General features: G+C 37.6%; 1 protein-coding gene across 2 annotated transcripts in view; it reads left to right on the top strand.

Moving 5' to 3' along the window:
• Window positions 1-327: 327 nt before the first annotated feature.
• ttyh2l (tweety homolog 2, like) overlaps window positions 328-27,126 on the top strand; it is a 47,650-nt gene continuing 20,851 nt past the window's right edge. The window contains exons 1-6 of one of the 2 annotated variants that reach the window (XM_079611151.1): window positions 328-765; window positions 4,418-4,590; window positions 14,802-14,913; window positions 19,485-19,705; window positions 23,119-23,214; window positions 26,141-26,213. In XM_079611151.1, the coding sequence (XP_079467277.1) occupies window positions 637-765; window positions 4,418-4,590; window positions 14,802-14,913; window positions 19,485-19,705; window positions 23,119-23,214; window positions 26,141-26,213 (804 nt within the window). In that variant the 5' untranslated portion in view covers window positions 328-636. The remainder of the gene's footprint in view (window positions 766-4,417; window positions 4,591-14,801; window positions 14,914-19,484; window positions 19,706-23,118; window positions 23,215-26,140; window positions 26,214-27,126) is intronic. The other variant, XM_079611152.1, reaches the window with a different exon arrangement.

Raw genomic sequence — 27,126 nt, 5'->3', positions numbered from 1 at the left:
ATATTTCTTAAAATATGTCACTGCCATTGTTGTGTCTCAAGCATGATCTCAAGATGCACCAGTAATGTTTTTTCACGTTTATAAAAGCTTCTTAAATGCCCTAATTGAATGCCCTGGCTCAATCGATTCTAAACCCTCTCTGTGAAACAGACATTTTATGTAAATTTTGACTTTTTGTTATAATTATAATATGATTTAGGCTACCACATGTTTTTGTTCCCCTGTGTGGCGGAGATGGGCTGCCATACATTTTGCTTGGAAATTTTGCCGGTGCTGTTTAGACATGAGTTTGCAATTTGTCTGGAGCGATCAGTGCCGTCGACGCTCGCGCGTGCGGTGCGCAGTCGCAGGAGAGACGCGTGGAGTCAGTCAGTGTAAGTCAGGGAGCTCTGACTGAAAGGGGTCACAGTTGTTCACTCTGCATGCAACCACACACTCAACTCGTATGTTATGCATCCTTTTAAGCGAAAAGAGCTAGGGGAAATACTTGTGTGCGGTGTTTCCCTGTGTTGTCATTGCGTCTCGTCTTCGGGTGGCGGATCTTCATAGTGTTTGGTGTTTGAATAGAGTGAACAGTGAGTGAGGATAACCGGGGCGCTCCAGAGATCTGCGGTGTTTTTGAGTTCCTCGCCCGGGATGGCCTCATCGAGACAGGACTACATTGCTCCATGGTGGACCTACTGGCTGCACAATTTCCCGCATCTTAATTTTAATTTCCAGGCGGTTGATGATACTTTTAAACCGGAGGACACCAGCTATCAGCAGGTGAGAGAAGTTGAATGTATTTTTAAGTATCTAAGTAAACATTATCTTTTTTTCTTTTCTTTTTCGCTTTAGCTGTTTGGTAAACAACTGACACATGCATACAACTATAGAATAACTATTTCAGTTATAACTATTTATGTGTATAATAAATACTACTAATTATAACGATGTATAACAAAATACTGTATTCTATAGCCTATACAAAAATAAATTATTAAAATAACGTGCAAAATACCAAACCATTGTTTTTGCCCAAAAATATTATTTTTTTTATAAATGTATTAATTAATACATGCATACATTTACTATAATACTTTCAAACGTGTGACAATTTACCCCAACCTGATATGAATGAAAAACACATTTGTCCTAAAAACATAGCGGGACTTAATTTTAAAGTTGACTCTTGACTGTATGCCAAAAGTGTCTAAAGCAAATTTAGCTATAAAATAAAAATAAAAAATAAAAAACTTTTTAAATAAATTTTATAACTTCAGTCTTTGTGGTTTCTTCATTCTGTTTGCATTTATCTGAAAACCAATTAAATCACTTGTATATGCTACATTTTAAAGTCAACATTAAATGGAAGTTTAGTCTTTTCTACCTGAGTGAAACTCCACTTGAACAAGCAAGAAAAAAAGTAGGCCGGGACTTGATTTTGTCCATGGGGAATAATGGATGGTTCTGGTTTGTCGATCTCATGTGAGTGACAGGTTGATCCCGCCCTCATGCCAGTAAATGCGTCATCAAGAGAAGAGATGTCACTGAAAGAGGAAGGGGAAGTTATTCTGATTAAACATTATGAGGACACATGAATAAAAAATGCACGGATAAATCATTTAATAAATAGTGAGATATACCATTAAAATTTTTGACTTCATGGTGACTTTAAATGAACCCCAAAATATGTTGTAAATGGCTTTTTACAGGAATTCTAATCTTCTGAAATCGGTGTCCCATGTCCCACGTTTTCCTATTTGTCTGGGCCAAGCCTTTAAGACATGTTCCCACAGAAACTGATTTAAAAAAAACAACAACAACAAAAAAACGTACCGATAGAAATGTTCACTGAAGTATTGTGTGACAACTAGCCCCGGCCTCCCCTGTGAGTAAGCAGCTGTGGCCTGTTCTTGCAGGTGTAGTAGTGGAACACGCAGGATGATGAGTGTGAAATGTAATTCTGCGGTGGATCACAGGTTTCTCTCAGCTCAGCAGTTGTGTAGAACTCAAACAGCTTCTGACGTCTGCGACTTGCAGCTTTATGCATCTGTTTGTTTACATAATCCAAATTAATTTCTGCCAAGACAAGAATTCCACATCCCAGTAATGGAATATAGTTTGTACCTTCAGCATCCTGGGACCAAAAATGTGTGATGAGTCTAAATGTCTCTCACTGAACTCTGTAAATGTGCAATATCTGGTGTAAACAGATGTGTCTGGTGGTGTGTCAGATCTCCATTAAATAGTCTCTGTTTCCCCAACGCTGTGATTTGTACTTTAGCAGAATACAGTCTCCAGAGGAACATTTCCCTCATCGATTCAGTCGATACGTCTGCTGGGGTTTTTTATCATAAAGGATATTACGTTCCTTGTTCAAGGTCACATTTTCTTGGTTACACGAGAAAATCAATGAAGCAGCAACACAAGTTTATCTCATCCCTCATTCTAAGATAAAGTCTGCTTTTCACATCTTTCTCTCGGTTTAAATTGAAATCAATCTCATGTATTTTCAATACTTTCTTTAGTAAACGTGTGTTGTCAATCTTGACATTGCGATTTGAAATTCACAACACAAAAAAATGGCAATCTTATTTAATGTGGATTATAGTTTTTATCACATATTTTAACGTTTCTCAAAGCAAGGATATTTTAGTATGTTCTTTTTACTGAAAGGTACCATGGTAAATAAATCCAGTGGTTTTCTGGACATGTACATTGGTAGTACCATCATAGTTTTTATGTAGCTGAATATGGCAATTAGATGCCATCACACAATATTTTTTTGAAGCAAGTGTATGTAAATGAAATGTATATTTACTTTATTGCTTGGCCTTCTGATAAGGATGTCCGGCTTGCCTTTTTTTTAGCACTGGCAGGAAGTTTGGTTTTAAGTGGTGCTTTTCTGTTAAACTTCCCCTGATGACAATGGATGGGACAAAAATAGAGATCAAACGGTTTATTATTGGTAATAATGACTGTCACCGGTGTTGAGTTCGCAAACACACTCCGGTAGGAGGTTAGCAAGTCAGTAGCAGGTTACAGAGTTTATTGAAAATGAAGTTGTTTAAAAATTGTGAAAACGTATGTCCAGGGGTCTGTTATGTTGCAATAAAATATTACTTTGTTTCAGTTTTTGAGTTGACCCTCAAATGCATGAATGTTTCGCCAATTCATTATTACATATTCGGGTCTTTAGTGGCCCGGATCTATATCTAACACGGATGGATATCTACCTGTCGCGATAATATAAAAGTCTCCTGATATTAGAGTAACAATCACAGAAGAATAAAATAAAGCATATTTTGTTACCTTTTGGAGCTTGGAAGGGTTCAGTGTACGCAGATGTTTTATACCATCATCACTGTCCTCGTCAGAGCTCATTTCCCAGGACATTCAGCATCTGGCTTATATTCACGATCATATACGTATTCTTCACATATTCAAATATACATCTTTAAAATCAATATTTTGATCGCTGACAGCTTCTTCACCAGATCCACCATCAAGTGACAGTGACACTAATGTTTGATTGCGTTCAGAAGTTAAATCGGGGGAGATAGTGATTGACGTCACTGGTCGATAAAAAGACCCACCCGTTGCTTCAAAAAACGGGAAGATACATAGGCATTATTTTAATATTATAGATTTGACCTATAGCTAGCCCAGTGATCAATACTAAAATTCGGCATTGGTAACAAACTTTTTTTTCACCTTTTATTATTGTAACTGAGCTATTCTAACTCTACACTTTGGTTTTGACCATATTTCCCAAGTTCTTTTATGGCGGTTTAACTGTACCATTGAAAATAATTTCACACCAGCCTTTAGTGATTTTAGTAATTTTGCTAGGAATTTCTCAAGAGCATGTTGTGATTATCTAATGTGAAATTGAGTTTTGCACTCTGGGGTAACCACACTTTTTCATCTCTTGACGCAACTTTAACGTTTAAAAAGCTTGTAAAGTGTTTGTTTTGCAATTTAATGAGCAGTAGCCCTTTTCAGCGTTTTCTTAACCTATAATATCTAATATGTAATATATCTATATCTAATATCCGGCTGTCCTTCTGGTCTCCTTGGATCACAAGATCTCCAGAGCTGATGTGCTTTACTTTCATCACATGATGTTGGACTCAAAGACTGAAGGGTTCTGTTTAGCCTCAGTCCATGTGGGTTGCCATGGCGATGCGTGTGGGGGCTCCAGCACGCCCTCATAACAACCATTATATGATTTCTCCGGCTTGGAACCGTTCCATGCACAAGATACATAATCTCTTAGAGATGCAAACACCTTTGTTTTAAAATGTTCTACATATAGACTGTTCAGAAAACATCTCTATTCAGTTCTTTCCTCATACCGTCACAAATAACGTATAATGTTCCTTCCTGTTTGGTTTGACCATCTGGCCCATGTTTGCTTGACTCTGTCCGGCAGTCTCTCGTCTTGCTGGCCTGTGTGTCTGCGCTGGGTCTGGGCTTGAGTCTGCTGGTTCTGTCTGCGTATCTGACCTGCCTGTGCTGCTGTCGAAGGGAAGAGGATGAGGAAGTCAAAAAGCCTGACACCTGCTGTGTCACATGGGCTGCTGTTATCACCGGTCTGGTCATATGGTGAGTGAATTCACTTTGTTTTGCACCCGTCAGGACATGTGTATTTCTGAATGCATCGTCATAAATATACATCAACACTTTCAACAACCAAAAAAAAATATTTCTTTCTATGGACATTTGTTAAAACATATTTTTGATACAAATAATTTTGGAGTCAGTAAGATTTAAAAAAACAAAAACAAAGACATTAATAGTTATGTACAGCAAGGATGCATTACATTGATGACAGTAAAGGCGTTTTTAATGTTACAAAATATTTATATTTCAAATAAATGCTGTTCTTCTGAACTTTATTTATCAGTCCTAAAAAATTACTAGAGTATTGAATGCTTTACCATCATGAAAAAAAAAAATATAGACACACACACACACATACATATTATATATATATACACACACACACATTTTATATATATATATTTACATACATAATTTATTAACACAGCATATACTGTATATAGCAATAATTTATTGCTGTGCTGTCAATAGATTAAGTAAAATTACTTAAATAAAAAAATTCTGTAATTAATTGTGATTAATTGCACCTAACCTAAACTTTAAATATAGTAAAGTTTTTAATATATTTTTATATTGTAATAATTTCATATTTAATCTCCAAATGAATGTAGAAACAACATTGACACCAATACTACTACTGATGTGAAATCGATTTTTTCCCCCTTAAATATATCTATTCAGCATTACAGTATAATTGAAAGCTGAACATTTATTACGCTTTAAAAAACATAACTTTTAATTTAAGTAAACTCAAAACAATCTTCACATGAACCTATTGTAATCAATGTCACATTTAGCTGTGGCTTTAAGTATATCAGGGCTCGACGCTAAGGGTTTTTCTCAGTTTGTAGTAAGGCAACAACTCAAAGTCCAGTCCCTTGGGTGGAGGAAATCCTCATGAAGGAGGAAATGTCCTCATGTAGCGGCACTTGGTAGTAAGCATTAGTCAGTCGATGGCAGCAGTAAGCTAGATCAACATTAGAATAACATACAGATCATATTCTAACATTTCATCATGTTGAACTATATAACATAGGTGAGCAAATGTACATAAAACTAATCCGTCTGATAAAGCACATGCAAGAGCTGCGTCTCTGTCAAGTCGAAGTTAGTCACGGACGTGGAGCGGCATCTCGAAAACGTCACGCTTAGTTCTCCTTTTTTCCCAAAGTCTGCTTGCCAGGGTCTAAATTTTTTTAACAAAACAACAACAGCGTGAGCGTGCCGCTTGGCGTAACCCAGTTGTCCACGTCTGTCTCCATGGTTACTATGGCAGTACGAGCGGAAACCGAGGGTAACGCGGATATGACGCCATTGACTGGCGACTCCCTCACACCCGCTCACACGTCCCGGTTCCTTGGTTAAAATTGCAATTTTCTCACGATTTACAAATAGTTGGAAACATTTGGGATATTGTAAGTAATCAACTAAACAAAATATATAACACTGGCCTAGTGGTTTTTGGATATTTTACTGCAAAAATCCTACATAGTGGACCTTAAATGAATTATTAGAAAAGCTTTTATAAAAAATGTTTTGTTATATTGTTTACAATAAATAGGTTGAGGAATGCAAGAAGGTTGATGTCTAACTTTAAAAAAAATTATGAGGGGGAGGGTTGTGAATGATGTCCCAGGTCGATAAAGACCCAAGCGTTTAAGGGTTAACCTATGGCGTTTCATCTAGGACATCAGCAGTATTTTACCATGGATAATGCTGCATTTGGATTGGATATGTTATGCGACAGGTTCATGGGTGAGATGTTAGCTGTGGAAGAGATATTTTTAGGATTTAAGCTTGTGTGCTGTGACCTTGCGCACAGTTCCTTGTTCTCCCAAACGGCGGTGCAAATCAGAGCATGAACCACTGCATTCAGCTCCGAATGGTAGGAATTAAGATGGAAACTCAATTCTAATTGTGTGCAAATTAATCCTCCTTCACCTCTGCTCTCTTTGAGCCGGATATGTCGGTAAATTCATTCTCTGCTAACCAGAACACACGTGTCACATGATTCATGACGTCCAGTGCTTGTCATTAGAATAAACACGAGTGCAAAACACGTCAGGATCTCTTATGCGCAAAGACTGTAAGATATCACGTTAACAGTGAGATATTGAACAGTTTCAGGATCCAGAGAGTGACATTCTCCTCTGGTAGGATATGTACGTGAATTATATCCTAAAGCTTAGTTCCTACCCTCAAGAGAACCTATAAATCAATCTTCCCGGAGGCTCAAACCTCTATAACGTTGGAGAGTTAGCACACTGCTAACAATGTTTGCGTTCACATTATGTCAATAAAAGAGAACAAATGCTTTTGCTTAAGTGCTAAATTGAATTGGCAGAGTGTTCATCTTAAACTTGTGACAGTCATGAAAGTTTGGGTCTGGATTGAGTTAACATTCCAGATCTAGACACGGGGGCCATTGTCATGTTAAGTGCTGCTGCGTGATCTGCTTAGCATAAAGTCTGACTTAACCTTTTACTATTGCATGCTTTCTAACACACTCTAACATTAATAATTGGCTCTTTTAAAGACCTATATAAAATCCAAATTGGAGTTTTGTGGCTTTAGCCGATGTCTGATAGATACATATACGGTCACACTGAAGTGTACACTAAAGTGTATTTTATATATATATATATATATTCGGACACAGCGACAGTGTTCTAAAATCGTGGCGCTCATTTTAAAAGAGTTCTTAACTTAAAAACATGTATCGTGTTTTTAAACTCAAAAAGGTTTTCAGTGTGATTGTTTATTCAGTATTATCTTTCTTATTGTATATAATTATCTTGAGTAAGGGTTTAGTGAAGGCGTCAAGTTGCAAGCTCGGTTTCCTCATTCTACATATATAATTACTACATGACCTCACCTTCCTCTTACTGTTTCCTCTCTATCACAGACATCACTTGTGCTTGTGTTACTTCTGTGGTCATTTTCGGATGACCTGAAAAAAAGGAATTTGTGTCTATTCTTAAGACCAAATTTCTAGCTTCAGAAGGTGAATTTCATTTTTGGGTGAGATATGCCTTAAGTAAATCCATACCAGTTGACCACTTATGTGAATTTTGGGACACATACATTACATTTCTAAATGTTTATGTGACCCTGCCTGAATCACAAAACCTGTCTTAAGTCACACGGGTATATTTGTAGCAATAGCCAACAATACATTGTATGGGTCAAAATTATTGATTTTTCTTTTATGCCAAAAAAGTAAAGATCATGTTCCATGGAGATATTTAGTAAATTTCCTTCCGTAAATATATAAAACATTTATTTTTTTGTGAGAGAATGCAGAACAATTGCGAACATAAATGGACAACTTTAATGGCGATTTTCTCAATGTTTCGATTGTTTTGCACACTCAGATTCCAGATTTTCAAATATTGTCCTACCCTAACAAACCATAAATCAATCGGAAGCTTATTTATTCAGCTTGCATATGGCGTATGAATCTCAAATGTAAAAAATTGACCCATGTGACTGGTTTTGTGGTCCAGGGTCACATATGGTGGTTGCGACCCTGCGTGAAGGTGCATGTGCGCTGTAGTGGGGATGTGCTTAAGCTTCTTAAGCTAAGACACTGTTATACTAAGACCGTAACTCAATAATGTGGCTGTTTATCTCATTTATGTTTTGTCGGGTAGCCCGTGGTCGTCCTTATTGGATTATCCCATCAGCTCTAAGGCGCTCTTTAATTCCATTATATTACCATTTTTAAACGGAACAGGGATAGTTTTTATTTTCAGTGGTTCCGTTCCTTCTAAAACACTTGGATGTAGGGAAAACCATTGTCGTGTACTGTGTATCAGAAGCCAGTTCTCTCCTTTAGCCACTTTGCCTTCGCATTTACTGAAAAACATTAGCCCCTTTCACTCCATTCTCCAGTTTTTCAGTTCATCTCAATTTTTGCTAATCATAAACGAATGTTCTTTTCAGTTAGCCGTGCCCTGCGGTCTAATGACAGCGCTGACCCCATTAAAGCCCTGCAGAGATGGCTGATGGGTGAAGATTCAGGAAACTGACCCTCTAATTCTGATCCAGCTTCTGAACAGCATTTGATGCTGCAGCTTATAGAGATAGCGTGTCTCTCATTTGCACGTTTGGCCATATTAGGCGTTTAAACGACACTTTATCCTTTCATCGCTCTATCAATGCTCAGCGGGAGCATGTAAGTGTTTACTGAAGCAATGGACGGCTTAGAGGAGGATAACCGGTCTCTAGCTGTGATATCAGTCCTCACTGTCATTCATTTGTATCTATTGGATACAAAAAGAAGAAAATTTGAAGGATATCTATGCAGATCTTTCCATACTACAACAGTTTGTGCTAACACTCATTCTGTGCACAGAAGACCATTGGCCAAGGTCAGGATTTTCATTTGTTTGTTTTTCACTATACCCCGTCTTATACCCCCACACATATAATATACAGTATGACATTAGACCATTCTGTGATACATTTGCATCTTTTTTTAAAGCTTGATGCTGGTCGCTACTTACTGCCATTATATGTATGAGCGTGAGCGGGACTTCTCCTTTTGTGGTCTGAAAAAGATAAAGGCCATTAGAACAACACCAGGGTGAGTGAATGATGACATAAAGGGCTGGTTGATTATGATTTCACTTTTCTAACTTTAGTTAGTGTGTAATGTTGCTGTTTGAGCATAAAGAACATCGGCAAAGTTACGACGCTCAAAGTTCAAAGCAAAGGGAGATATTTTCTTTTACAGAAATCGCTTTTTAAGGACTACAACAAACAGATGGTAGGGAGTACAATGAGCTTCTTCATGGGTTAGTGACATCACTAACCTTAAAATGTACATAGACCCCACTCCCGGGGACATGATTTATAGATTATCGTGACAGAATATGCGAATCAATGACTAGAAGATAGTTAACGCCACATCAGCTACTACATAAATTCATCAACTAACCATTCAAAAATGTCCTGTTGCATTCTACGTCGCTTCTTGAGTCTCTCCATCTTTGTCCGACTCCGGTTTGAACATAAAAAGCTAAAAGTTTTCAAAATTTTCAGTGCGTGTCTGTGTGAGGTTAATCGGAGCTGCTAACACGCACAGAAGCTCTCGAAGCTCCGCCCTCTGTGCTGGGAGCAGCAGCTCATTTGCATTTAAAGGGGGCGCACTAAAAAAACTGCGCTTTTACTCAATACTAACCAACTGCAGAACCGCAGAACCATACGTCATAGCAGTGTGAGGACAACAGCGCCAGCCTAACACTCTGATGCCGGAAGTGGGCGGAGCAAGGCGTTATTTTAAAGAATTTTTTTTAACGGTTTAATGGAAAAGATATATATATATATATATATATATATATATATATATCAAATATTATAAAATATACAAATTATGTTTTGTCCTATTAACAAAATACAATATATTAGCTAGGCCTATAATATTAATAGTTTTTTAAAAGTTAAAATGATACTTTATCCATTTGTTTTGTTGTTTCAAATGATTACAAATATTAGTAATTAAATAAAAAATACAAAATCGAACTAAAAAAAATATATATATAAAACAAAATCAAACCAAAGAAAATAAATATTATAAAAGTTATGCAGGCACACATTTAACAATAATTGTCAAGTGACAAATAAATAAAATAAATAAAAACTCAAGCGTTAATCCTGAGGCGCCCTTTTTGTTAGCAATATTTTGAAACAGTAAAGATGGGACAAATTGAATAAAAGAGCCTTTCATGTTTCGTTTCTAGTTCAAAGAAGACATGGAAGTTTTTCTTTACGAGTGTCTGACGAAAGGCGCCTCAGGATTAACGCATGGAGTTTTGATTTATTTTATTTATTTGTCACTTAACAATTATTGTTAAATGTGTTAAATGTGTGCCTGCATAACTTTTATCATTTTATTTAAAAAAAAATTTACTTTATTAAAAATAGAGATTTATTTATTAAAAGTTATAATAAGAAAGAAAGAATAATATTATTTTTAATAAGTTCAATTCAGAATTGTTTATTTATTTATTATTCAAAAGAATTATGTTCTTAAGAAAACTTTTATAAGTTTTAATAACTTTTATAAGATTTATTTTATTTGCTAGCATGAGTCAAAAAACTTTTTTTAACGATTTAATGGAAAATATATATTCAAATGTTCAAACACTCAAGCTTTGTTTTAAAAAAATTTAAGCTTTGTTAAATTTATATTTGTAATCATTTGGCACAACAAAACAAATGGATAAAGTATAATTTTAACTTTTAAAAAACTATTAATATTATAGGCCTAGCTAGTATATTGTATTTTGTTAATAGGACAAAACATAATTCGTATCTTTTATAATATTTGATATATATATATATATATATATATTATATATATATATATATATATAATATATATATATATATATATCTGTGGAGTATTTTGAGCTAAAACTTCACATACACATTCTGGGGACATCAGAGACTTATTTTACATCTTGTGAAAAGGGCATTATAGGGCCATTTTAATTTTAGGGTGAACCAATCCCTATGAACAATTTTAAAAACACCACAGGCAGTGTTTGTATGATCCACTTCTTTAAGAACTATTTAAATCTTTGCACTTTCACATGTTTAATCATTCACTGCGTCCAATCATTTATTTCAAATTTGCACCTTATTTGCTTTTGGCACTTCAATCAATGGAGAAATGCAGGCTGTAGGTGAGATGTATACAGATGAGCAGTTATTTCTGCAGCTTGAGGGTGAAAGCCAGGCTAGCGCACTCAATCGCTAATGGGAGCAGAAATGCTGCTGGCCTGAGGGAGTTGTAGTAATGATATAAGGAAAGAGCCTGGAATCCTTCATGCTTAGGGGAAATCAGAGACAGGATTCTCGCTCAGACCACCTGCGCACACAAACACACACACACACACACACACACACACACACACACACACACACACACACACACACACGCACACGCACACACACACCCTGTTGAGGAGTTACTTTAGCAGGACAGTGTATGCTATCTGCTCAGTCTGGATTTCTTACAGTGGGTTTCTTATATTTGCATTGAAGGTGTTTTTATGTGGGTGTTCATGTGTGTGTTTGTGGATGAACACGGTACAGTGTGTTGGTTAGAACAGTGGTGTCAAAGACAAAAGAGTCCAATCAGCCCCATGAGATGCTTTGAGGTGAATGTTTTTTTTTAAAATGCTACAAATATTTATGCCATTTACTATTGGTACCATGTTCTGGTATCATGTATTATATATGTTTTAACTGTAGGATTACTTCTTTGTGCAGTAGAGCCTTTATTTTAATTGTGCGCATTGCACAGCATGCTAATTCACGCTTTTCAGCTGAAACTGGATTCGTGGGTAACAATGTCCTTTGTCGACCAGTTTGTTTTGTCTCATTTTTAAGTTTTAGTCAGTCAGTAATGGCAATAATGGCATGGACAAAGGAAAATACTAGAGGTAAAAAAACAGAATGATTATTAAATCATGCCGCATGAATACCATTAGTGCTGGCATAGAAATTACATTTTTCTTGAAAATAAGCATAGAACGTGCGCTAAAAAGGTCAGCAGATTCATTCTGGGGCAAGTTATTGGTTCTAAAATAAAAAGTTATTTTTTTCTTAGGAGCACTTATACACTTATTTAAAAAAAAATAACAATAAAAATTAAGACAAATGAATCTACTGAAAATGTTCTAATTTAGCCTATTTAGGTTTTCTAATCTTCATCTTCAGTATTAGTTTTATAAAACAAATTAACTAGAAAAGAAAAGTAGGGAAAAAATGGTGCATCTTGGCTGTTTCCTAGAGTGATGCTAGAGCTGATAAATGGATGGATGGACGGATAGATGAATAGATAGATGTATATGTGACTTTATTATTAATGTGACAACTTGCGGTTGTTTCGTGACAGGATTCGTGAATGGACTGAGAGATAGACAAGGCAGATAGATGCATGGATAGATGCATGGATAGATGCATGGATTGATACATGGATGGATGGATGGATGGATGGACTGAGAGATAGACAAGGCAGATAGATGCATGGATAGATGCATGGATTGATACATGGATGGATGGATGGATGGATGGATGGACTGAGAGATAGACAAGGCAGATAGATGCATGGATAGATTGATGGATGGATGGATAGATGGATGGATGGATAGACAGAGAGATGGATGGACGGATAGATGATAGATGTATATGTGACTATTATTAATGTGACAACTTGCGGTTGTTTCGTGACAGGATACTGAGGGATACTGAAGAAAAAGGATGGAAGGGTGGATGGATTGATAGATTGATGTATGGATGTATGGGTGAATGGACGGAGAAATAGACAAGGCAGATAGATGCATGGATGGATACATGGACGGATGGATTGATAGATGGACAGATAAACAGATGGATACATGGATGGATGGATTGACAAATGGATGGAGGGATGGACAGATAGACGAATAGGCAGAAGGACAGATAGATGGGGGGTATGAGCTGATGGATGGATGGATGGATGGATGGATGGATGGACGGACGGACGGACCAAGACAGATAGATGCACTGATGGATACATGGACGGATGGATGGATGGATGGATGGATGGATGGATGGATGGATGGACAGATAGCTGAAACATCCATTTAATCTTACCAATGTAACAGTCAGAGCCAAATACAGTGTTTTTGCTTTTGGCAGTCTGAAAAATAGCCTCTCTGATGAAGACTTCAAAGAAAATGAGATATAGACATGGAGATGTTCTCAAAAACGCCGGAGAAATATCACGTGTGAAGTGGACTGTGTCTCTAACATCAGGAATGGGGGTTTTAGATGCTTTGCTGAGATGGACTGAGCGATCCCAGAGCTTGACAGTCTGCACACATGCTTCTGATGAGGTTGCTTAATGAAGCTGATCTGATGCTGTCTGGAGAAGAGAGCAAACTGGTTTCTGAGCACAGCAGTCTAATTAGAGCACAATTCTGGAGGCTGCGTTGAAATATTTACTCCGATTTCACATTAGAAGCCACCTCGAGACCAATTGAGTCAAAATGATGAATTTTTAAGTCAAACTGGAACTGATGAGTGCACTGTTTATTGCGGTAGCAGCTGGTGTCAGATGTTGTTTGGGCAACTTGGACCTGGGAATTGTCTACTCTGTGAAACAAGGGTCCTTCAATATAAGTTAACAAGTGATAAGACCGGTGAATCTCTCAAAAACACTTTTTTATGGAAAGAAATTAGTATTTTTATTCAGCAAGAATGTGATCAAAAGTGACCGTAAATACATTTATAATGTTATTTAAAAAGTCTATTTCAAATAAATGCTGTTCGTTTGAACTTTCTATTCATCAAATAATCCTGAAATGTATTTGATCACGTTTTCTACAAAAATATTGAGCAGCACAACTGTTCTCAACACTTATAATAATCGGAAACATTTCTTGAGCATCAAATCATCGTATATGAATGAATTCTGAAGGATCATGTGACACTGAAGACTGGAGTAAAGATGCTGAAAATTCAGCATTGCATCACAGGAATATGTATCGACCTCACACATTTGTACGATAGCGTTTCTTTGACCTTAAGAAAATTGAATAACAGTAATGTAAATCGTCTCATTTACATATCTGTAACACACACACACACACAAAAAAAAAATTATTTATTCATATATTATGGTTGTGTTGGTTGTACTTCTATTAAAAAAACTATGATTTTACTATGATATTGAGGGAAATTATTGAACCACCATTGAGAATAATTTAAATCAGAAAATAAGAATGAATGTGCTTTATGGTCATGAAAATATAACAAATAATCTAACAACTTTTACTAAATCAGTTGGTGAGACTTTACCATGTTACTCTTATCATTAGTTATTCTGGTGTTTATGAACGATTGTATCAGTCTTGTTTCATCTATCTGGTGCTTGTAAGTTGTGTGCGGTCGCTGTTTGTGTAGTTTAGTCCAAATAAAATGATATTTTTGAACTGAGCAGGATTCTTTGAGGAAGCTGCTGCACTAAAGTCTTTTTTCTCATAAGATGGATAATTTGATTCCTCATCTTTGTAGTGGTAAAAAAAAACTTTACCGGTACCTTGAAATGTCTCAGCAACATGAGAGAATTGTATTGATAATGAAAACTGTATTTGTAACACAAACTGTTGTTTTGCCTTGATTTGTTTTCCTCACAGTTCAGCGGTGGGCGTGGGTTTCTATGGAAACAGCGAAACCAACGATGGAGTTTACCAGTTGACTTACTCAATTTATAATGCCAATCACACACTGGGTGGCATTGGCAGTCTGGTAAGAGTTTCACTTCCTTCACCTGTCACTCGTCATGTCTCATTTCATTGGAATAGCCTGAGGAACATTTGTGATTACAATGAAATCTGAATTTTGCCATTTGATATGCTGAATGCTAAAAAACTAAGAGCCGGAGCCTCAGGGGCTTTTTGCTGCTGCTGGAATATCATGTGATGAGTGTCACCCACACACACACCCATGCGCGCGTATATATACACACTGCCGCAGGCGTCACTTCTGCCACAGAGCTGTAGTCATAAAGTGTCCGTCCCCATTTTGACTTTCAGTGTTTTGAGAAGTTTGAGTTGTTGATTCTAGAAACCTCTCCAGATGCAAACACATCCATCTGGTGTGTGTATTCATCCGCAAGAGAAAGTCGTAAGCACTGAGAGAAGACTGGGATTATCTGTTCATCTGCATTAAACTATGCAGACTATCACAGACCACCATTTCATTTATTTTTCATTATTTGAACACGGGTAGCTCAATTTTCCGACGAGGATAAGCAACAAAAAGAAGTTACTGGCTATGTTGAGAACAGAGAAATTAACTTAAAATTAGAAATTGGAATATCGCATAAAACGGTTGCGATTAAAGCACTGTTTCCATCCCATGTGATTAAGAGAACAAAATCGTCACTTTCTGGGAAATTGGTCCAACATATCTGTAATAAAAATGGAAGATGCTGCAATTGGGGAAGAAACTGTGGCTCTTTTTTCCTACATCACAAATGGCTTGCATCTCAAAGTGCAACAAACTCTGTCATGTTATGTTATCTCACGTTCAGATGCCTGCTGTTTGTGAACGCAATCATGTAAGACGCTTCTGGGATGTCATTATACCACATCATTCTGATGACAGACTCTGGCTCAGGCATTTCAGAACGATCAAACCAACATTTGTGATGCTGTGATGCTGCGATGCTGCGATCCAATCACATCCACTGTTGAGGCAAAAATCACGTGAGTTTTCTTGTTGCGCATCGAAGGATTTAATCAGTCAATGTGTTTCCATCGTTGTAGATATGCGCATGTCTTATTATCGGATAAAACATTTATCTGCCTCAGTTCAGCTAATACGGTTTTAATGCAGAATTTTTCCAGCAAGAGTTTTTTTTTTTTTTTTTTTAATATCCCAAAATGTGCATAAAAATAAGTGGATGGAAACATAGCTAGTGTAAGCATCAATGTGATTGTATTGCAAATTTTTTCAATTTAAAGATCTTCCCTTATATATTCAATAGGCTACTCGGTCAAAAGAGTTAACACAACTTCAAGCCAAGTATACTTTGAATACTTAATTATACTTTTAAGTATATCTCGATCAAAATATTGAGTACAAGTACAGGCCAAATATACTTGGACTTTTCTCTCAGTATGAGTCAAGTACACTTAAGTGTAATTTTAACTTGCCCAATTTCTGAGAAGTATATCAAATGTAGACTGAAAGTATACTTTCTTATTTTTAGTTTAAAAGAAGAATATTAATAGAACACTCTTTTTCATAAGGGAAGTGACAGGATTAGAAGTTCTTTGCTTTCCCATTAAAAACGTCACTGTGTTATCAATGCCGATAATGCACTGCGCATAGGGCGGTTCTTTGTAATTCACCGCAATGCTATTTAAAACGACCCACAAACAGTGTTTCCAGCAGCATGTCTCAGATGTGAGGGCTGTGCAATTCAACATATGGCAGGTTGAGTCTGGTAAATGGAGCATTTGGCTGGCAGAACAGTTCTCCTCACACAGCCCTGATGTTCATTACCTGTGGTGGCATCCTCTGTTCCTCTACTTCCTGCTGTCACTCACTCTCTCTCTTCTAGTGTATCTTTGGCTCACTCGCTTATAATGCATTGCTTCACGGTTGGGCGGTCATATCTAAATGAGCTGTCTAGAACAGACTTGTCAGTGTTTGCTGTAACTAAAACAACATTCAGAATGTGAGAACAACAAACAGCCCTTGGCTTCACTAAAATGGCTTAAATCCAATTTCAGTTTTAGTGAACGTCTCTTTTAATATTAAAATGCAAAGAGGACCAGGCTGAAGGCCAAGCATGATTGCACAACTGAATTCATGAATGCTGAAAAGTGAGGTGGGAGTTTTCAGACCTGCCAAGCTTTTTTAATGGCTTCTGCCAGTGGTTGCGTGCCAGAAAATAGCTGTTGCAACCGTGAGTAAATGGGTGTAGCGATTGCCATTTTGCATGCTTCTAACTTTATTTCATGCAGTGTCCACACCTTCCACAAGGGCACTGACTCTAATGCATGAATGTTGCTCTTATGAATCTTAATCTTTACCAATCTTAATTACGCCTCCACCATCTCGAAATTATGAGTTATAGAGCTATTATTCAAAAGAGCTACATATTGCATTATGAGCAGAATGAGGAATTATTGCCAAGACTAAGATTTACCACAAATGGTCCTTTTAAAAAGAGGGAAAGAAGAGGACAAATGGACAGACTCAAGACTTTTTAGCATGCAAACACTCACTGATGTACTGATCCATTATTAATGATTTGATAATAACAAACTATGGATACAGACAATGTGCCATTTAGACAGTCTAGTGTAGCTTATTCTGGTTAAAATAAGATGTTTGACTTATGAAATGACTCGGTTTTAGGACCTCAAGATTTTTTATGGCACACTTATAGTGTGGTGAGCAGGAAAGTGGCAGCTAATGCAAATAATGTCGTAGCAGTCTCCTATAAAAGGTTGAACAGAAAAACATGCACTGCTTTCTTCCACAATTGGTTTGATTGTTTGGGATGAAACTGAGTTTTACACCTCCCCTCAGGGTTGTGCACCATTCAGTTTTCACAGGCCGATACATGGATGGGTCTCCGTAAATTTGGGCCAACAACAAAGGGTGTATTGTTCAAAGCAATAAGTGCAGAATGTTTCATTGTCATAACTCTGCACCTAGGTTATGACAATGAAACAATGGCAGGCAGTCGAATAGCAGTAATATGACAAAAGCCTTCTGAAAGTATAATTGATTCTCCTCCAGGTTCAGTGAATCTATCAGAAACAGTTATTTGGGACTGAAGAAGCTGACTTCAAACTTGTTTGTTTCTTTCTGAACAAGTTTTGAGCCTAGCACTTGTGAAACCCACCTTAATATTAACAGTGGACTGTCAGCCAAAACATCAGCTTACTTCCTGTTCCTGCCATATATCATCTTCAGCTTCTTCAGGGTCCTTTATGCCCAGTGGCATGTTGGGCAGCATCAAAGGTTTGCCACAGACAGACAGGGTTTTGGGCCAGTTTCTGGATGGTGCCCCAGGTGTGGTTTAGGGCTTTCGGTTCTGCTTCCACTGTTCGACACCAGGTGTTCTTGGGTCTTCCACTCTTTTTTTTCACCCTGGCGAAGAGGGCAATCCTGGTGATGTCTTCTTGTTCCCTCCTGATGACTAGTCCAATCCATCTCCATCGCCTTCTCATGGGGATGGTTTCCATCATTTATTGCTTGTACCCGGGCGAGTATTTGTTGGTTAGAGATGGTTTTGGGCCAAAAGATTAGCAGAATTCTCCAGAGGTTCTTTTTGTGGAAGGTTGGCAATCTGGTAAAATCGTTCTCTGTCAGTCTCCAACATTCAGAGCCGTATAGTTGGATGGAAAGGACGCAGCTCTGGGACAGTCTCAATTTAGTGTGGGTGCTTTATTGTGAGGACCTTCACACATTGTTCAACATAATCATCATAGTTCAATCATAGTTTATAACAATTTTACACTTTTAATGTAAATGTTATCCAATAAAAGTTGTTTAGCTTGGACTCTTCTTTAATCTTTTCCATTAATAAGTTACAACGAACTTTCTTAAGGTGTCTTCAGTTACCTTTATTTTGTGAATTTTCATGGGTGAAATGACATTTCAATAGGCTGAAATATTTCCCCACACAGAATGATTCACAAATTTCACAAAAGTCACACAAATTTGATGTGTTGGCTAAGAGAAGTGAGTTACTGTACATCCCTATATTATAGACAATGGACCTTTTTGCACGCTACATTTTGCTAATGTGGCCACGAGTCATAAAATTTCCATAAATATTTCCATTTTTAGAGCTATAGCTGAATCTAATTGTGATTGATGGCTGCATTTTGCTGTCTTGTACTGTTTCTTCCAAACTAGCTTCTTTCTGTCCCGTCTAGACTTATTTTTAATTCTCTGTCCTCAAAATAGGAGGATAAGACCCCTCACTTTGTCCAAAACTCATCTTTCAAAAATGTTTAGCTTATCCACTGGCTTGGGAGAAACTAACACAATACCTGCCAATGAGATATCCCACTCACTTGGGGGATGTTACATTTGAAAAAGTCAGTTTGTCAAGTATGTGTGGACCGCAACATTCTTTCAAACATCTATGATACTTAAAGAAACAAAAAAATCGTAAAAAAATTTTTTGTCACTCTCGCCACTTTGCTTCTTTAGCAATCCCATGATCACCCGTGCATGCCTCCCACTTCCATAGAGAATTCATTGGAAACGGCCATTCATCTCTGTGCCAGCTCTGCACCCTTAGCCTGCTAATAGTGATCAGCAATTGTCTTTGTCTCTGCTCTCAGGTGGGAAACTCATTGGGTAGTATCCAGGTCGGGCTGAAGGAGCATCTGGATCGGTTGGATGAGATATTTTCTCCACGGGGAGACTACACCCAAACCTTGCGCTTCATGCAGCAGATGGCCGACAACATTATCCAGCAGCTGACAGCCATGCCAGACACAAGGAAGGTGCAAGTGGATTTGGCAGCCATCGCAGACCAAACTGCATTCATAGAGTACTATAGGTGAGCTGCTTTGAGCTGGTGGGGTAAGGTTGGCTTATTTACTTCACCACGTGCACTTGAAATGTTTTACAACATCATGTCCTATGTTTCATCAGAGTTTAAAGACAGGTTGGCTCTATTTACTCTTGAGACTGCTGGTGTAGATGTGGGTCAGAAATTTGTCTGAATGTAGATGCCCTTGCTTGTCAAGTGACCCTATTTTTCAAACTACTAGCCCTCTCAAATAGGGCTGTGTATCCGGCAACAAAGTCACGATACAATACGATATATATCACAAACGATATGGGTCTGCACTAAATTTCACCTCAGCAGAATTTGGTATAAGAGTTGTTTATTAAACACTGCATACTATAGGGCCATTGCTAACTATGGGCAGTTGCCCTCTGCATTATGAAGGGCCTCTGTAGCACTGTATAACAATATGGCTTAGGTTTCATGTTAATATTGGGCACTCCCCACCAGGTACAATATTCTGATTGTTTTCTTCTTGTTTTTTAACTCTTTTCCTGCAAGTGACGGAATATTTTGTCATTTATGAGAGAATACTTTTTCCGTCTTTCTGTGTTTTCACCGTTATACGGTAGGGGGCGCTATTACACATCTTCTCAAAGAGTACTGAATCTCCTGATAAAAACACATGCTATCGCTTGTTTCTCCTTCTTCGCATATGTAAGCACTAAGCAGATACAAATATAAAACAACACAATCATCATTAAACTACCAGTACACTGTTACAAAACTATAACGTTTCAGAATGAAATGTCAACCCAGGACGAAGTATAGGACTGTGCGAGCTGTGGAGGTGTTGATGGACTTGATCTACTCCATCTATGTTTTGATCATCTGGTTGTAATCTTTGGCAAAAACATGATTTTGCTTTTTGCTCAATGTTGCTTTTTTATTAAAAACCGTCCGTGGGAAGCTAGTTTTTTAGTTTATAACGTTTTAAATATGGATATTTTTCTTACACAAACGCACTGCCTCACTTCAGAAGGCCTTTATTAACGCCCCTGGAGCCGTGTTGTGTACGTTTATGATGGATGGATGCACTTTTTTGGGCTTCAAAATCTCACTGCCATTATAAAGCTTGGAAGAGCCAGGACATTTTTTTCAACATATCTCCGATTGTATTCGTCTGAAAGAAGATAGTCATATGCACCTAGGATGGCTTGAGGGTGAGTAAATCATGGGGTTATTTTCATTTTCATTTTCATCTCTTTAATACTCATAGCTATACTCCTGAAACAAGTGACCCTATTTTTCAGACTTCTGACCCTACTTCTTAAACGTGTACAATTTTTCAGTCTTCTGGCTCTACTCCTCAAACATGTGACCCTATTTTTCAGACGTACTTTTTTTTTTTTCAAACGAATTACTCCACAAACATGAGACCCTATATTTCAAACATTTTGACCCTACTTCTTAAACATGTGACCCTATTTTTCAGTCTTCTGATCCTGCTTCTCAAACATGTGCCCTATTTTCAAACTTTTGGCCTTCCCCAAACGTTACCCTATTTTTCAGACTTCTGGCCCTGCTCCTCGAACATCCGAACCTATTTTTCAAACATTTCTCCCTGCTCCTCAAACATGTGACCCTTTTTTTCCTGTCTTCTGGCTCTACTCCCAAAACATGTGACCCTATTTTTTAAACCTCTGGCCTTCTCAAGCGTGTGACCCTATTTTCTTTTTTAACTTTTCGCCCTGCTCCTCAAACATGTGACCCTATTTTTCAGACTTCTGGCCTTCTCAAACACATGACCCAATTTTTTTATTTTATTTTTACTTCAAGCTCTTCTCCTCAAACTTCTGACTTTCAGACTTCTGGCCTTCTCAAAAAAAAATGTGTGACCCTATTTATCTAACGTCTGGTTCTACTTCTCAAACATGTCCCTTTTTTCCAAACATCTGACCTTACTCCTCAAACGTGTAACCAAATTTTGCATACTTCTGACCTACTCCTCAAACATATGACCCCTTTTCTAAAACTTTGTCCATTACACCTCAAAAACGATGGCCCTACTTCTCAAACATATGACCCCAAACTCCTCAAACATGCTGCCCTACTCCCCCCTCACCCTACCAAAATCAACCTGTTTTCAGTTGGAAAACCTTAAAGGTACCAGCTCTGGCCTACTTGTTTATCTTTAGTGGCACTACTACTGTATCTCATGTGTACTAGGTTGCTTTTGCAGCTGTTAGTCTTGTTGAATTGATTTGTATGTCCTCCTAGAAGATTACATTTCCATTTGTAGACCTGCGCGTTATGAACTCGCAGTGCATGTATTGACAAGTAGCTAGTGTTTCAAACAGCTAAAGGACTGTGCTATTGAGCAGCAGCGCTCAAACCTCTCTTCCTCCATTACTCATGGGCAAATCTAATCGCCCAACCTCTGGACTCGCTTCCTTGATTCATCATACACCTCTGTCTCCATATATTTCGCTCGTTCCCTCCCTCTCCTTCTGTCTCAAGATATGTGAGCATTTTTGAGTCCTCGTGGTGTAGGATTACTGATCGGATTGTGGTTTGCCAGGCATTCCAATAGCACACCAAACCATGTAGACCTTGAATCAATGCAGCACAGAAAGTACAGCACATTATTACACGTGGTTTCTATTTTTTCGTTGGCTCTGACATTAGTAAGAAAACTGTGACCTACTTATTACGCCATTTTGTAAATCTTTTATTGAAATGTTATGAGTTCATACGACATAAGAAAATGTTATGAGTTCATATGACATTTATGAGTGTGATCACCGGAAGGAGCACCTTCTCAGCATGTGCTGTTTGGCAGATTGTCCATTCTTACATAGGCTGGAGCTCATGAAATTCTTATGTCTATTTGGTCTCTTCAATTATTAATCGTATAGATGGGAAACATACAACGGAGGGATAATGTGAGTGCCATAAACACCCACTTTTAAATTCAAACTTAGAGACCTGCTGACAGCAAGCTCCCACACACTTACATCACACAATATGAATATTAAAATTAAAGCTGTCAATTGATTTTTTTTTTATGCAATCGAATGAGATGATACACAGTTTAATTAATCAAATTCTATGGAAATAATCACATATAAGGAATGTTTTCTTAGAAAAGCACTGAAGATAATTCTAAGACATTTTTTATTATGGCAGACTTTGAATAAACATTATAAAAAATGGCTTGTAAGTCAGTATGTTGTTTGTTTCCATATAATTGAACATAAGTATATAAGTGGCCTACAGTCCACAGCAATCCATTTTGAATAAGAGGGGCATAATTAAGTGCATTATGTTTTCATCACAGTTTTTTATTTTTAAATAATTCCAATTAATGTACAAAATAAAATTGAAGGGGCCTTATTCAAAATAGAAAACATGTATTTGAACATTTCTTTCCGCCCTCATCGTTGTTTGCTTTCTTTCAGATGGTTAGCGTTCCTGCTGCTTCTGATTTTGGACTTGGTCATCTGTCTCTTAGCATGCCTGGGATTGGCAAAGCAGTCTCGATGGCTGTTCGCAGTGTAAGTGTGCTCTAAATATGTATGGTTTAGACAGCTGGCTTCGGCGATTGAACTATGACCATTTTTTGTAAAACATAAAGCCATTTGATGTCAACATTGAGATGGGATGCAATATATACTTGTATGCGAGTCGCATGTCATATTACCTGTATTTCAGCATGTATATAATCCTTTCTCATTTAAAATAGTTTGTTTAGTGTTGCAGAGTTGTTTATCTCTGCTGGCTTAAATCCCTAACGGATGCACAGTAAAATAATTTTGCCTCTGACATAAACAGACCTCTATGGAAAGACTCTGAGTGCATCGAGTCCGGTGGTTAGCCAGTCGCCAGTTAGCCCTCTCTCTCTCTCTCTCTCTCTCTCTCTCTCTCTCTCTCTCTCTCTCTCTCTCTCTCTCTCTCTCTCTCTCTCTCTCTCTCTCTCCCTCTCTCTCCCTCTCCCTCTCTCTCTCTCTCTCTCTCTCTCTCTCTCTCTTATTGGAAGCTCCTTTAGATCCATCCCCACTTACCCCACTAATGCTTATTGATCTCTCTGCCCACGTGAGCGTGCGCTCGCCCTTAACTAATTACTACGTGCTTCCAATCCGCTTTATTGGTGCTTTTAAGACCATCTTCAGACGAGAAAGGCTGTTTGAGGAAACGTCGGCTCCATTTTCCATGGCCACCAGGGAGCCGTTTACCCCATTCATCTCTTTCTGCTTTTGACTTCCTGTTTACTCACGTGATCACTCACATGCACAAATGTTTGATCGCTTTCTCATTGGTTCTCATCTTCATGCATTAAATCGCTTCGTACTACTTGCTTATTAAGTTACTTACTTACGGAGTCTTTTATAGGTTGATTTCTGAATGCTTCAGTGACTTAGAGAATCTTATCATGATAGCACACCGTAGGGTTTATGCTCATCTGCAGTTGATCACTAAAACGTTTCCTGTTAGATACACATTCGGCAGATCCTTTTGCAATATTCTAAATTATCAACATTATGGTATTGGAACAACATTCCAATCAATTGATGTCAAGTTTAGGCTTAGGTTTAGGTTTAGTGCTTCAACATCAGTGTTGTTCGCCATCATTTCTCTCTGATTTTTGGGAGAAGTTATGGGTAGGATTAGGACTACATTTTTTTTTACAGGAATGTTGTTCCAGGATCAACAAATTATGTTGATCCTGGAACCAGTCTGTCTTGGCAAAATCATGGTGACCTGAGAGCAGCTACTTGAAGTATCAACAGATTTACTTACTAATTGGAAGTTTACATATTCATTTACACATTCACAAAACATTTGTTTAATACATGGTGTTTTAATACATTTAGTACTATAGTTAAGTAGTATTAGTATCATAGTAGAATTTTGCAGGAAACACTGATCTAACACTGATTTTTTTTCCTCTTTAAAGATGTTTATCAGATGTGCATTATACATTATATTTAAAGGGGGGGTAAAATACTTAGTTTCAGTCAATCTCATGTTAATCTTGAGTACCTATAGAGTAATAGTGCGTCCTTCATATCTCCAAAAAGTCTTTAGTTTCATCATATTTATAAAATAAAATTACAGCTTTCCGATTCTATCCGGAAAAAGCCGAGGTCCTTGATTCTGGGCGTGGGCGGAGCTATAGAGTCAAGTGGGGATTTCCAGCACAAGAAATAAATCTGATACCGTTCTACTTACATGAATGGGGTGTTTTATCACTGGGACCGCGCCAGGTTTTAATGGCAACCAGTTTGCAAATCCAGCGACGACCTGGGCCTTGTTAATAAAACATTCGTCACTGAAATGACCAGAACACAAAACCGCACTTGCCACACTCCTTTGCTGTCCCGGAAATACAAACTGCATCCACTGTTCCAGTAACACTGGGTTCTTTGGGAAGCTGAACAAGGTAAACTTTCCCTCACATCCCAAAACACACTTTTTTGGAGACATTCTTGACATCAACCATTCCTATTTAGCGCTGCTGATGATGATTTCCGGTAGTAGCGCGTCGATGAGCGCGGTCTTTCTCTCCTCTGGTCGACGTGTGCGTGAACGCGCTTTTCCGAGAGCAATGCTCATATAAGGAGTTCCACTCTGGTCTACGTCATTAGATCTACGATAGAAAAAAACCAGCCGAAACGTGTTGCAACCCGGAAGTATGATTTTCAGCACAGAAATTCTCTGTTATTCGTTCAAAATAACTTTTCAAACTTTGGCCATTATTAGCATGAGAATCCATCTCTTTAACACTGTAAACAACTCTGAATACATGAAACACCATTGTACCCCCCCCCCCCCCCCCCCCCCTTCTTAATAGAATGCTCTATCGCAGACTTTTGGAGATCTTATTATGGGCTAGATTAGTTAAATCTACATTATCTAGATTTTTTCAATCATTTTTTTCAATAATTTATCTATCAATGGTTAGTCAGCACAAGGATTCATAAAATTGATAAAGTGACAGTAAAGACATTTTAGAATGTTGCAAAAGTTTTCGGTTTCAAATAAATGTTGTTCTTTTCAACTTTCGATGCATCAAAAATTGTACCATCAAAATATTAAGCAGCAAAACTGTTTTATCATGGATAGTAATAGGAAATCCAAATCAGAATATTCTAATGATCTCTGAAAGATCACGTGACACTGAAGACTGGATAAAGGATGCTGAAAATTCACAGATTCATAAATGACACTTTTAAAACATATTCAAATAGCAAACAGTTATTTGTCATAATAATCACAATATTATATTAATGTTTTTACTATTTGTGGTCAAATAAATGCAGCCTTGGTGAAAATAATCCAAATTATTTCTTTGGTGAGAATCTTTCAAAAACCTTCACAAATCCTACTGAGCTCAAACTTTCGAACGGTAGTTTATAGTTGAATTTTTGACCTCACATCTAACTGTTATTCCTTCACTTTCTCTCTTTTTGTCCATTTCAGTATTATGGTGTGTGGCGTACTGACCCTGATCATGAGTTGGGTGTCATTAGGAGTGGGCACGGCCACAGCTGTGGTAAGTTACTGCGTTTTTACATGACTGCTCACTTTAAATGCCATTTGATCAGTGTCCAGTGGCCATATTAGTCCCTTCATTCACTGACACTATCCTGGATTTCTATATAATTTTTTCTATTCTAAAAAACAAAGTTGGGGAAGTGGGTGAGCTGTGTGAAACTCTTAGGAGATTATCAGGGTTCAGTGACTGCATGTGTGTGTCTCGTGGTGCATGCCGGTTTGCAAAGCTGATTACAAAGCCCTGGTCATTAAAATTAGACAGCCCGCTGGCTTAACGGAGGTAAACAGTTTTACTCTCTGTGCCACTAAACATGCCAATTTACTCACGTCTCATGTCTCGCCTCTGTCTTTATCTCTGCATCTCTCAGGCTGCATAATAATGACTGCAAACTCTGACTGGAGATGCTTTATATTTAGTCTTGACTTGTAATACAGTGATTGGGTGTGCAGTACATTCAAGTAGGGGCTATGTGCCTTGTTCATCATGTCACAAATGTAATGAGGGGGGATCTCGGGTACTTTACACTTTCCTGTGACGCACTTACCCGACATGCCACTTTTCATTAGTAGTCCAAGTCCTCAATCACGATTCTACCACTACTTTCACATGAAGAAAACAAAGTAAATGTTGATTTTTACTTACAAATGCTGCCAGAAGCTATTTGCATTGTCAAGAATCATTAACTTCTGTAAAACACCATGTAATATGATAAACGTATGCGAGTTCAATAAATTATTGTCATGTAAGCAAAAACAAATGAGCACTCAAGCGTTGCTGATATTCAGACCAATAGAGTGATTGCGAGTGATATTGCTTATCATATAAACACCACGTTAAACTTCAGCATTGCCAGTTACTTTGTTGTTGTTTTTTGCTCTGCCAACAAAAATAGTTCAAAATGAAGGTACAG

Source organism: Phoxinus phoxinus (assembly GCF_949152265.1).
Source record: "Phoxinus phoxinus genome assembly, chromosome: 1".
NCBI classification, from domain to species: Eukaryota; Metazoa; Chordata; class Actinopteri; order Cypriniformes; family Leuciscidae; genus Phoxinus; species Phoxinus phoxinus.
This window is presented reverse-complemented; position numbering and strand designations above follow the sequence as displayed.